The sequence below is a fragment of the Ranitomeya variabilis genome, chromosome 1 (assembly GCF_051348905.1).
Source record: "Ranitomeya variabilis isolate aRanVar5 chromosome 1, aRanVar5.hap1, whole genome shotgun sequence".
NCBI classification, from domain to species: domain Eukaryota; kingdom Metazoa; phylum Chordata; class Amphibia; order Anura; family Dendrobatidae; genus Ranitomeya; species Ranitomeya variabilis.
In genome coordinates, this window is record NC_135232.1 from 261,787,117 (window position 1) to 261,801,469 (window position 14,353).

Sequence of the window (14,353 nt, forward strand, 5' to 3'; positions counted from 1 at the left end):
TGATACCTGTGAAATCCAGTTACCACTCCTATGAGAACAGCGGTCGCGTGCACGAGGCACATTAGTGTAAAGCAGCTCAGGTATAGTAGAATGCCCCTATGTATGTAAAGCGTTGTGGAATAATGGTGCCATTTCAGTGAGGACATTTTTTTTTTAACTGCTTAGCTTCCAGAAAGCAATGCTATTTTCACTGAAAAAACTGCAGCCATAAGCTATGTTCACACACTGCATTTTTCCCAATGGTTTTCCCCTTGTTTTTGCTGCAAAAATCACAGCATTTTTATGACTCTGGACAGCGAATTAGATTTTTGAAGCCACATGCTGCTTATTTTTTCATTACAGATTTGAAGGAGTTTCAAATCTTCAGGATGTCAATTCTTTCAGTGGTTTTCACCCATTTTAACCCCTTAACGACCGCCGATACGCCTTTTAATGGCGGCAGTTAAGGGTACTTAAACCACAGCTGTGGAAAAAGTGAATAGCGCCCCCCAGAGTCGGATTTTCTCTGGGGTCTCAGTTACCGGGGGTAGCCGAGACCCCAGAGAACATGATTTGGGGTTTTTTTTTACCGACCCCCGGGTAGCGATCGCCGGTAATTAACCGTTTACCGGCGGTGGCAAAAAAAACCAAAAACGCGATTTCCCATTTAATTTCTCTGTCCTCCGATGCAATTGCACATCAGAGGACAGAGAAATGGGGTCCCCGATAGCCCCCCGATACTCACCTGTCTCCCCCGGTGCTCCTCGTGGCTCCCGATGGGCCCCGCCATCTTGTTCCGGCCAAAAATGGCGGGCGCATGCGCAGTGCGCCCGCCGGCCGGCACCCGGAAGATCTTTGGGGTCTCGGCTGCCAGGGGTAGCCGAGACCCCAAAGAACATGATCGGAGTCGGTTTTTACCGACCCCTGTTTTGCGATCGCCGGTAATTAACTGTTTACCGGTGACCGCAAAAAAAAAAAAAAAGCGGTGTAATTCTCTGTCCTCTGATGTGATCGCACATCAGAGGACAGAGAAATAGGAGGATTCGGGGACCCTGTTATACTTACCGGTGTCCCTGGGTCCTCCTGTGTCCCCTCCTGGCCGCCGGCTTCTTCCTCCGGTAAGAAAATGGATTCTGCATGATTTGCCGGCCGGCAGCTAGAGGAGTTGGGGCTAAATTTAGGGTTAGGGTTGGGGCTAAAGTTAGGGTTAGGGTTGGCATTAGGGTTATGTTTGGGATTAGGGTTAAGGTTAGGGTTGGGATTAGGGGTGTATTGGGATTAGGGTTAGGTTTGAGGTTAGGGTTGAGATTAGGATTAGGGGTGTGTTGGATTTAGGGTTCTGATTAGGGTTATGGTTGTTTTGTGGTTAGGGTTGTGATTATCGTTAGGGTTGTTATCAGGATTATGGATCGGGTTGGGATTAGGGTTAGGGGTGTGTTGGGGTTAGGGTTGGAGTTAGAATTGGGGGGTATCCACTGTTTAAGTACATCAGGGGGTCTCTAAACGCCACAGCCAATTTTGCGCTCAAAAAGTCAAATGGTGCTCCTTCCCTTCTGAGCTCTGCCGTGCGCCCAAACAGTGGTTTACCCCCACAAATGGGGCATCAGCGTACTCGGGATAAATTGGACAACAACTTTTGGGGTCCAATTTCTCCTGTTACCCTTGTGAAAATAAAAACTTGGGGGCTAAACATCTTTTTTGTGGAAAAAAAAATATTTTTTATTTTCACGACTCTGCATTATAAACTTCTGTGAAGCACCTGGGCATTCAAAGTTCTCACCACATATCTAGATAAGTTCCTTGGGGGGGGGGGTCTAGTTTCCAAAATGGGGTCACTTGTGGGGGGTTTCCACTGTTTAGGTACATCAGGGGCTGTGCAAACGCAACATAACGCCCGCAGACCATTCTATCAAAGTCTGCATTCCAAAACGGCGCTCCTTCCCTTCCGAGCTCTGCCATGCGCCCAAACAGTGGTTTACCCCCACATATGGGGTATCAGCCTACTCAGCATAAATTGCACAATAAATTTTGGGGTCCAATTTGTTACCCTTGTGACAGTAAAAATTTGGGGGTGAAAAGATAATTTTTGTGGAAAAAATATGATTTTTTTTATTTTCATGGCTCTACATTATAAACTTCTGTGTTCATAGTGCTCACCACACATCTAGATAAGCTCTTTGAGGGGTCTAGTTTCCAAAATTGGGTCACTTGTGGGGGGTTTCTACTGTTTAGGTACATCGGGAGCTCTGCAAATGCAACATGACGCCCGCAGACCATCCCATCAAAGTCTGCATTCCAAGCAGCGCTCCTTCCCTTCCGAGCCCCGATGGGTGCCCAAATTGTTTAGGCACATCAGGGGCTCTCTAAAAGTGACATGGCATCCGATCTCAATTCCAGCCAATTCTGCATTGAAAAAGTCAAACGGCGCTCCTTCTCTTCCAAGCTCTGCGGTGCGCCCAAACAGTGGTTTACCCCCACATGTGGGGTATCGGCGTATTCAGGAGAAATTGCACAACAAAATTTAGGGTTAAATTTCTGTTCTTACACTTGTGAAAATAAAAAAAAATGGTTCTGAGGTAAAATGTTTGTAAAAAAAAAGTTAAATGTTCATTTTTTCCTTCCACATTGTTTCAGTTGAGGGGTGCAGTTTTTAGAATGGAGTCACACTTGGTTATTTTCTATCATATAGACCCCTCAAAATGACTTCAAATGTGATGTGGTCCCTAAAAAAAAATGGTGTTGTAAAAAATGAGAAATTGCTGGTCAACTTTTAACCCTTATAACTCCCTAACAAAAAAAAAATTTGTTTCGAAAATTGTGCTGATGTAAAGTAGACATGTGGGAAATGTTATTTATTAACTATTTTTTGTGACATATCTCTCCGATTTAAGGGCATAAAAATACAAACTTTGAAAATTGCAAAATTTTAAAAATTTTCACCATATTTCCTTTTTTTTCATAAATAATCGCAAGTAATATCGAAGAAATGTTACCACTAACTTGAAGTACAATATGTCACGAAAAAACAATCTCAGAATCAGCAGGATCTGTTAAAGCGTTCCAGAGTTATAACCTCATAAAGTGACAGTGGTCAGAATTGTAAAAATTGGCTCGGTCATTAAAAGTACCAAATTGGCTCTGTCACTAAGGGGTTAATGCATGTGAAAAAATAAAACCCCACAATAAATGCATCAAAAACAAGGCAAAAATGTGCAATTTTCCTGCCAATACATGCACACATTTTAGTGCCTTGATTGTGTGCAGTCCGTTTTAAGTCTCGCACAGCGCACTGACCCATAGGGTTTCATTGATCTATAAAAACGGACACATAGCTCTGGTTCTTAAGACTCAGAGCATGTCCGTTTTGTGGATTCGACTCGGCCATTAAAGTCTATCAGGATCTGTATAAAATGGAAGGAACTCACTCGGAAGGCAGACTTTTACATTAAGGAAAAGGACAGATGCCTACTACTACGATGACACCAAAAAAAAAAAAAAACAACAAAAAAACAACAGTTTCTCTCAGATATTAACACTCACAAGGACGTATAAATGCAGTCTAACCCATTCATAAGAGTACTACAAGGTACACAGTGCCCTCCACGTCATAGATGATCATACACTAACTACAAAGTCCGGCTCAGGAGTCAAAACAAAAACCGGGAACAAGAGAAATCTGTCGGCTGGGAGATTTCCTAGATAACATCCTTGTGCTCAAACAATGGCGGGAAAACTGATTTTTGCAGCAAGCGCCTCTAAAGTTTACAATACAGCTGCACATAAAAAACCCTGCTGCCAGAGAAAATAAAGTCCGCTTTACTCCGACACCCAAAAACAACATGCTAAGGAACATCGGAAGAGAAGGGGGGATGGGTGCAAAAGGGATGCTACTCTTTCATATGGGAAAGTCGAGAGTAAACTGCCATCCAGAGGCGAAGAATAATTACAGAAAAGCCATTCGGATAGGCTCGATACATTTGTAGGACTTGCTGGCCAAACTACACATTTCCAGCTGTAGCGCCCAAACCTTCAAAAGAAGTATCTCAATATTACCTATTTTTATTTTCCTTTTCTTTTCAAAGTTGCTAATATAATGCTGAACAAGCGAAGACATCAAACTGTAGCGCAGCCTCAAGAAAAGGGGAGCACAAGGAACTTTAAATGTAGAGTGATCAACATGGGTAACACTACATTAGAGAATGACAGCTTGCACGATGCCCATAGATAAGATTGAAATAGGGTCTTTTTTTTTCATATTATAACTTAAATTCATGTATTTGGGACAAATTTTTGCAATTGATTTCAGTAAAAGTTTTGCAGAGTTTGGCTCTTGCAGGCACTTTGTTTGCCTATAAATTCATTCACTTTGATGTTGTTTAAGCTCATAAATCAGCAGCGATAAGAAAAAAACAACAAAAAACAAACATAAGAGCTACAAACTCTCCCATCCGAACAAGGTCACTCCTGGATTCTCAGCTAACACATTCTGCAGCCAGCAATAAACAACACAGAGGAGACAGAAGGCAAACTGTGATACATTTTCAATGGAACACATTGCAAAATTGATTTTTATCCCCAAAATACATGCATTTACTAAAATATTCTAAAGTCCCTTAAAAAGGTGGACAACAACAAAGTCCAGAAATATCTCAGCTTATATGATTACCATCTCACATCTCCAGTTTACAAACATACACAATTGTATGTTAGCTGTGAATTTATGTTTTAAAAAACATTTTTATTTTTCATGAACCGCTATACCATCCCAGTTATATAATCAATACGGGCTAAAAAGTGCAGATCAGCTTTAATTTGAGGATATTCACATCCTAATTAGGTTGCTTTCCCACATCAGTTTTTTGCCATCAGTCACAATCCGTTGAATTCTGAAAAAAAACGGATCCGTTGCAGATTGTGAAAAACTGATGAGACGGATCTGTTTTTTTCACCAGCTAATTGGATCCCAAAAAAAATAAAAATAATGGATTCCGTCACCAGATTCCATCATTTGACGGATCCGGCGCCATAGGCTTCCATTCTAGCAAACGACAGACAGATCCGTCGATGGACAAAAAAAACGTTACTATGTCCGTTTTCTCCGGCCGCCGGATAAACAATTTTCGACGGATCCGGAGAAAAACGGATGAAACGCGAGGCCATCCATCGCTAATACAAGTCTATGAGAAAAAAAATGATCCGGCGGCAACTTTTGCAGGATCGTTTTTTTCAAAAATCGCCATATTGTGACTGATGGCGTAAAACTGATGTGTGAAAGCAGCCTTAGAGAAAGGTTTTAGGAATTACAGCTCTTTAATATGTAGGTGCTTATTATTAATGGGACTAAAAGTAATTAGTCAATTATCTCAAAGCTCTTTAATGAATAGCATGGGCTATTTCCTCAATAATCCATCATCAATTAGGTAGGTAAACGGTCTGGAGCAGATTCTAGGTGTGGCATTTGCATTTGGAAGCCATTATTGTGAACCCACAACATACTGTCAAAGGAGCTCTCAATGGAAGAAAAACAGACCATCATTAGGCAGAAAAAAAGAAGAAGAAATCCAGCAATGTTGTAGCAGAAATGTTAGGAGTGGCCAAATCAGCAGTTTCATACATTTAAAAAAAAAAGAAAAAAAAAAAAAGAGCACTCTTGAGCTGGGGAACTTAAGAAGGCCTGGAAGACAACAGTGATGGTTGATCGCAGAATCCTTTCCATGATAAAGAGAAACCCATTCATAACATATATCCAAGTGAAAAACACTACACTACAGGGAGTAGGTATTTCAGTATCCAAGTCTCCCATAAACAGAAGACTTTGTGAGAGCAAATACAGAGGGTTCACCATAAGGTGGAAACCATTAATCAGCCTTAAAAGTAGAAAGGCCAGATTACACTTTGTCAAACACATCTAAAGAAACTAGCCCACTTCTGGAAAAGCATTCTTTGGAAAGATGAAACTAAGATCGACCTGTATCAGAATGATGGGAAGAAGAAAGTATGGAGAAGGCTTGAAATGACAAACGCTCCAAAGCACACCACATCCTCTGTAAAACATGGTGGAGGCAGTGTGATGGCATGGGCATGCATGGCTGCCAGTGGCACTGTGTCAATAGTATTTATTGATTATGTGACTAAAGTCAGAAGCAAACGGATGAATTGTGAAGTGTACAGGGCTATACTCTGCCAGATTCCACCTAATGCAGCAAGGTTGATTGGACGGCGCTTCACAAAACATATGGACTATGACCCAAAACATACTGGCAATTACGTTTGAGCTCCAGAAATGAGGAAGCTTTGTATAAAATAGTTGCAATTCCTTAACGTTTCACAGGATAATTTTGTTGTCTGGTCTAGAATGACAAGCCTGCAGTCATACTGTGTGACATATATATACATATATATGACATACATAATTTGTATTTATTTTTGGAGGATACCCATGTAAAAGAAAAAAAAAGAAAGTGTAATAATCTTGAATTTTCTATTTCTACGCAGAAAAAAAATATGGTATGCCGATGTATATCAGGAGCGTCAGAGGCCAAAAGCAGACTCCTTTGGCCACTGCTGGGTGAAGGGACATGTATGGCGTACCTAACAGGAGCCTGGTTTCTTGACATATACGTCAAATGTGGAACGCTAATGTGATGAGAACAGCCTTGGTGTAAGGAGGTCCACCGTTCTGAATTCCCAAGGAACAGGGAGAAAGAATTGCTTTTGTTTTGTGCTGAGAGAGTGCCTGCCAAGCACGAATCACATGCAGCCCAGTGTCTGGCATACACAGTATTGTGATAAAGATTTTATAGTTTCCTTTCAGATCAGGAAAGAAAAGGGTACAGGAAAGCAAGGTTTAAGGGAGTTCCTGTATCAAAAAATGCCAAAAAACAAAAATACCAGGTACACCTCTAGGTAGTGAATATGTCAGGTTGTTTTTGTGGAAAAAAAAAACATCAGAAATCCAATAAAATGAAATGCATAATGTCATATGGATAAAAATGAAAAAAGGGGAGATTAACAGTGATGGTGCAGTTCGTATGCTCTTAAAAACGCTGTACCAAGAAAAATCAAGTAAGCCAACGCGCGACAGACTTTTTCCGCAAACCTGCAGAATCAGCAGGCTGAAGCTTGGAAAACATACGGCATGCAGCTTATCCCCAGTCACATGCAATACATGTGAATGAGAAGTCATCTGCTGCACATTTTTTCTGCACAAATCTGCAAGAAAAATCTGAATCAAAGCTGCCATATGTGAATTCACCCTACTATTAACACTGGCTTTACCCCAGATCTGCTACATGCCCCCCTAACTAAGGACAACATCCTGAATAAAGCTATATGTATTCCACACCAGACCACCTCTGTCCAAAGGCAGGCTGACCAGGAATTCAGATAGTGAGCCCCAGTGGGGACAGTAAGGAGGTGGAATATGATAGCGCTATATAAGCATGTAATATATAGAAGTAAGGTCTGTATGGCAATGAAGGAGAGTATAGGCTTTTTTTATTTTAATCGGGGCCAAACTTGGGGCATGAGAAGGAGTTGTCCGAGTAGTGAACAACTTCTTTAATCTTTCCATCTCACTAGTACTTACTCTCCTCTTCAGCCTCTCCCTTTCCTTTAGAGTCAAGGTGTCCGCTTTAGCAATGACGGGGACGATGTTGACCTTCCCGTGAAGCGCTTTCATGAATTCCACATCCAATGGCTTCAACCTAAGAAAGATGGTGATGTGAGTAGGCGTTTCTCTGTTCAAGGATCATGCAACAATTTTTCTGAAGTTACCGGTACCTAAAATTCAAGAAACCTAATGCGAATATAGACATTAGAATTATTTCCCTGTTCCTTTCAGTCATTTATGAACCGAGGGAAAAGCTGATGACTGCAGTTTATAAATGGCCTTATTTCGCACTACTTTACTGTTGGGGCATACTGTAGATTAAATACACTTTCTGTAATGCGGAGTTAACCTACAAAACCAGTCAGTGAAGGCTCCAAGCATTATCTACATACCCTCTGTAACACAAAGTATAGAAAGATTACCCTGCTGCTAAGCCGCTTGTTAGAAAGAAGATGCAGCAGACAGCCTTATCACAACAGCCAATCCACTTCATCATTATTAAAAACACAGCACAAAGGTTTACAGTCCCACATCAACACGTTTTTCCTTCAAAAACTGCAAAAACGCTGAAAGAATTGACATGTTGCAGATTTGAAAAAAATGCTTTGATTGTTCAATTCTTTCAAGGGGTTGTCCGACCTTAGGCTATAAGTTTGCAGTCGCTTTTACGTGACTGCAGACTTGTAAACCCTCACATTGTGCATAGTATGCGCTGTAAGGATCCTACGGTGCTGGCCAACGCCAGACTGCAAGTACGCTTTTTGCATACAGGCGGTCACGTGCCGACTAGACGCGTGTGGCTTTGCTCAATGCAAGTGTATTGAGCGAGGCCGATAAGTCTAGTCAGGATGTGGCCGAAACTATTCAAATTGCATACTTGTGGTTACAGGACCGCCCGTTCACAGCGCTGATGCTGGTACTGTAAAGGGCAGCATTTTTTACCTGTGTAGGGTGTAAATAAGTCTGTAAGTTTGGAGAGTTTTGCCTTTTTACTAAAAGAAAAGTCCTGTTTCTGATAAAGTGCTATGAAACCTGAAGTGTGAACATAGCCTTATGTGCTTCAGCATATGAATTCATACAAACAATATACAGCATAGAAATTCTCATACAGAAATCTAGTTTATTAGGAACATATATTATAATGATTAAGGAAAGCTTCTCCACCATGAAGAGACTTGTACATTACCCGTGTCCAAACGGTGAAATAAAGTAGAAGCAGCAGTGCACACGGTTATCAATGATATGGCGTCTGTTCAGACCACTCTCGTCATGAAGGTAGCGCTCAAACTGGTTATCTATGTAGTGAATGATGGTTTTAAAGCTGAAAGAAAGAATGAGGGAAAATATTAGTTGGGTACAATGCCGCACTCAGACTGTGCTATAACGTGACACTCCAGTTCTCATTGTTCTCGGTAGCCGTATGTGGTGTGATGAATCCGGAGCCAGCTGTTCTGACAGATGCTCATCCACCTCCTGCAGGAATATCACACATGAAATCTGCGGAAATGAGAAGCGCTTCCTGAAGAAACACATACATTGTGTAATCCCAAGGACCAGGTTATGGCGCATTTAAAAACAGGTGACATTACTATGTAGCCCTAGGGAGGAAAGAAACACCAGCAGCTAAACAACCAGCAACTGGAAATCTGGATAGACAGAACGTTACTTGTTTTTTTTTTTCTTCCATCTTTTTGGTTATATATTCACATTAATATACAAGATCTGCCAGAGAGATTTATTTCTCAGTGCAATCAACCACTTTCACTTGCCGATAAGGACCGCCCACTGGACTCCTAAGCCCAGCAAGAAGCTAAAACAAAAATGGATTTAGGATTGTAGCAGCCAGCATTTTTCCGAAGACATGTTGTGTCAGAGACCAGAATAGTTGGGGGAAATTTTGAAGCGGATGAGTCAGACTAAATATGAGCTGCATGTCATGGCGAACGGTCCACTTGACACAGCATTTAGGCATTTTCAGTGGGGAGACAGAAGAGATCATAGAAGGGACTAATCTCTCGGAAGACAAAAGGGTTGGATGACTAGAAAATTTCATTCAAACGGCCCTTCATCATCTGCTGAATGAGAAATGGGCCACCCGGTCTACTACATCTGGGTATCCGCCTCCAGTAGACGTATACGCCCGAAAATGATGCACGGCAAAGCGTATGTTCACTCTGCTGGCACCATTATAGTCTATGGCCCTGTCGAAGCATAAGTCGGAATTCGTTTTGAGGGGGAATCGGATGTAAGCCCCATCAGGTGCCTGTATACAATGTGAAAGCACGTCCGTACACAAAACAGAAGAGACAAATCCTGCCAATATCAGTGGGTCTGAAAATTTTTCATGTGTATGGGGCCATAAAGGGAGTTTGCGCAACATTTGAACACATTTTCTTTTTTTTTTTATCCTTGAATTCTATTAACTGAGGCGTACACCCCTTTCAGTACCCCCACAGATCCAGCGCAAGTGCTCTGGATGTCTGCTCTGATCAGAAGTCCCCAGGACCGCTGCAGTCAATCACAATCGGATGTTTCCCTGATGACACACTCTTCCAGCCACCTGGGATTGGATGCAGCAGTCCTTGTGCCTTCCGAATGGAGCAGAGATCACTAGATCCACTGCGATGCTGAAAGGTGAGCATGCCATAAAGATTATTAACCTCATATACTGCAGTCAGTAGTAATTAATAATTACTGTGTATACACTGCAGCGTGTCATTTATTGTGAAAAATTAGCACGTAGAAGCTTAGAGGTTTTATAGGTTTTCATTCACTTTGAATAACAACAGTGACTCAGGGACATTTGTGGCTCAGCTTGCAATCTAATTGCGTCTAGATCTTCTAGAATACTCTTAATAACCAGGCTTTCGTCTTCCCTCTGGTGTGTGAGGCACTCCGCTGTTATCACAGGATGTGCCCTCAGAGGCCAGGTGCTTCCCATCGCATGATACAATGGCCAGCGTCAGTGAAACAAGCAGCCAAGAAAACACACAACCGGAAGTGACCTCATGCAGCAGGAGATGACTTCACTCATGTTCTTGTTATTTCATTTTATGGGCCTTAAACACTGAGGTTTCAGCAAAATCATAGCCGAACCATAAAAGAAGCAGCGCTGGGAGTTATTTCATGTATTGTTTTAATACAGTTTGTCCCCACACAGGACAAATCAAATCAGGACCCCAACTAAAATAAAAGCATCGATACTCAGCCCCCAACAGCAGCGTCGCTGTTCCTGCAGGGTGACGTGATGATGTGCCATATGCCCGCTGTAGCCAATGAGTGGCTGTAGCTTCTCAATATTGTTCGTGGGATGTCGGCTCTGACAAAATCGTAAAGGCAGCAGCAAAACAGTGTCCGCTCATTGGCGAGATACAACAATGTCACATCACCCTGAGGTAAAAACGGTGCCGACATTGCTGGAGCAGCGCCGCTATGGGAGGGAAATGCCATGCATGAGCTGCAGAGATTGACATAAATGCATAAAGTGACCTATGTGAATTGCAAAGAGTGACATTTGTGACATGTTCACGAGATTAACATATTTGTGAAGTCACGACCAGTGCACAAAATCACCAAACTCAGAGGCTGCGTAGATGGCACCTGTGGCCGAGCTCATAGTGATGATGTCTGCACTGCAGCTAGTAAACAGAGAGGCAGTGGAGATATAGGGGCAAGAACCATGAATCCAGCGCTGGTCAGAGGGCAGAAAGCTGTAAGCGGAACACCCCGGTAAGGTTGGCATACATTTATAGATGCTGGAGATTTGGTCTACTGCAAGGGGTCAGATTATATAAGGAGGCGCTTAGGTCCAGGCCATTAGACAGTGCGAGAGCGAGGGTACTGAGCAGAGCGTCACCCAGCACCGTCATTTTTTGAATTTCATGAAGAGTACAAGAATAATGTTTATAGATACAGAACTGAAACCTGAGACTATAAATCTTAAGAAAAAAAAAAAAAATTATATATATATATATATATATATATATATATATATATATATACAAACAGTCTGTCATTCACAATACAAGAGGGATTTAGAAAACTCTTTCTTCACAGGAAACGAGAACACCTGCTGTTCATGAATTTGATGAGGGCTAAAGACATTGTCAGGTGTCGTGGAAATCCCTCTCTAGGGAGAGATTTAGGAGAGACAGGAGATCACTCATTTCAAAGCGTTGCCTCCAAACCGATCACCGCCCTGATTTGGTAAAGAACATGCACCATGCAAGGCTTATCCTCCATGCTGATAGAGGTGGAGGTTTTTATTGAATAACTAGAGGAAGTTTGATATCCCTACCAAAAGAAGACGAGACAGAATAAAAATAGGAAAATTACTTAGGTCAATACCCTTTCTTAGGGTACCGTCACACAGTGCAATTTTGATCGCTACGACGGTACGATTCGTGACGTTCTAGCGATATCGTTACGATATCGCAGTGTCTGACACGCAGCAGCGATCAGGGATCCTGCTGAGAATCGTACGTCGTAGCAGATCGTTTGGAACTTTCTTTCGTCGCTTGATCACCCGCTGACATCGCTGGATCGTTGTGTGTGACAGCGATCCAGCGATGCGTTCGCTGGTAACCAGGGTAAACATCGGGTAACTAAGCGCAGGGCCGCGCTTAGTAACCCGATGTTTACCGTGGTTACCAGCGTAAAAGTAACAAAAAACAAACCGTACATGCTCACCATCTGATGTCCGTCAGGTCCCTTGCCGTCCGCTTCCCGCTCTGACTGTCTGCCGGCCGGAAAGTGAGAGCAGATCACAGCGGTGACGTCACCGCTGCACTCTGCTCTCACTGTACGGCCGGATCTGTCAGAGCAGGAAGCGGACGGCAAGGGACCTGACGAACATCAGATGGTGAGCATGTACGGTTTGTTTTTTTTTTACTTTTACGCTGGTAACCACGGTAAACATCGGGTTACTAAGCGCGGCCCTGCGCTTAGTAACCCGATGTTTACCCTGGTTACCCGGGGACTTCGGCATCGCTCCAGCACCGTGATTGCAACGTGTGACCGCAGTCTACGACGCTGGAGCGATAATCATACGATCGCTGCGACGTCACGGATCGTGCCGTCGTAGCGATCAAAATTGCACTGTGTGACGGTACCCTTACTGCTTAGGTTTCACAAAACTTGGGAAATCTAAGGAAAAGGTTATATCTAATTTGGATTAATGAAAATACATGATATTCTTGTCATATAACACGACTGTCAGAATCAGCAAACACATATACCCTGTTTTATTATATTAAAACCAGAACTTAAGGTGGGCATACAAAATATTAACGATGGATATATACAGTTAGGTCCAGAAATATTTGGAGAGTGACACAAGTTTTGTCATTTTAGCAGTTTACCAAAACATACTGAAGACACAGTTATATAATCAAAAAGGGCTTAGGCTAAGTTCACACTGCGCTAGCAGCAGCTCGTTCAGCACATACGCTAATAGGCTGCTGCTAGCGCAAGTGCCGGCGTTTGCATCCCGCTAGCGCAGATAGAGCTCTGCTAGCTCTATCTGCGCTAGCAGTGACGGACCCGGAAACGCTGCAGCCCGCGTCTCAGGGTCCGTCACTCAATGACGGCACATCATGCGTCCGCCATTGCATTCAATGGTGGCGTTAACGGACTACGTTACACCGCGTTATGCCGCGGTGTAACGTAGTCCGTTAAACGGGTCACACTAATGAAGTGTGAACCCAGCCTTAAAGTGCAGACTCTCAGCTTTAATTTGAAGATATTCACATCCTAATTGGAGTAGGGAGTTTAGGAATTACAACTCTTTAATATGCTGCTGCCTCTTTTTAAAGAGACCAAAATTGATTGGACAAAAAAAAACTCTTTAATGGGCCCCATAGGCTATTCCCTCTGTAATCCATAATCAATTAAGCAGGTAAAAGGTTTGGAACTGCTGTCAAAGGAGCTCTCAATGAAAGAGAAACAGACCACCATTAGGCTGAAAAAAAAGAAGAAATTCATCCAAGAGGCAGCTGAAATGTTAGGAGCACACAAATCAACAGTTTGCTACTGTCTGCAAAAAAAAAAATAAAAGGATTGCGCTGGTGACCTTGAGAACTCAAAAAAAAAAAAAAGTCTGAATGTCCACACAATCCTTTCCATGGAGAACCAAAAAACACTTCACAACAACCACCCAAGTGAGGAACACTTTTCAGGAAGTACTGTATTTGTTTCAGTACTTAAGGCCGCTTTCACATTTGCGGTTGTGTCCGCAGCGTTTCTTCCGCAAATATCCACATGCGTTTTGAATTCCTATATTTAACATTAGGAACGCATGCGTTTTTGTGTGTTCGCGTTTTGCCGCGTTTGACGACGCATGCGTCGTCTAGTCGTCTGCGTCTTGGCGCGGAAATGCAACATGTAGTAATTTTTAGAGGCGTCAATTTGCCGCCTGGAAACGTATGCGGCTGATTGCGCAAGGTTTGCGCCAAAAAAAACGCATTGTAGTCTATGTAAACGCATGCGGTTTTCAGCACATGCGTTTGTCGACGCATGCGTCTCAATTGAGAAAAACATGTCTAGACACTGATAAGCCACCCCCCACATACAAGGTGATAAGGGGAGGCAGTGGACATTTGCAGTTCACTACTCATCAGACTGTCTTGCAGACTAGACGCCCCACAACCCCTTGGAGCAGCAAACAAGCCTCAGAACTATGTGAGTATATCCTATCCAAAGCATTTCTTTTCAATTTTCTGTCTCTATATGCCCTAATTTCTGCCATTTGTTTCTTTCTGCACA

General features: G+C 42.6%; 1 protein-coding gene across 1 annotated transcript in view; it reads right to left on the reverse strand.

Moving 5' to 3' along the window:
- Positions 1-14,353, reverse strand: part of LOC143813699 (septin-2A) — a 105,964-nt gene that overhangs the window by 49,035 nt on the left and 42,576 nt on the right. Inside the window, exons 6-7 of the mRNA XM_077293403.1 lie at positions 8,778-8,912; positions 7,568-7,685 (exon numbers count right to left, since the gene is read on the reverse strand). Of these exons, the coding sequence (XP_077149518.1) occupies positions 7,568-7,685; positions 8,778-8,912 (253 nt within the window). The remainder of the gene's footprint in view (positions 1-7,567; positions 7,686-8,777; positions 8,913-14,353) is intronic.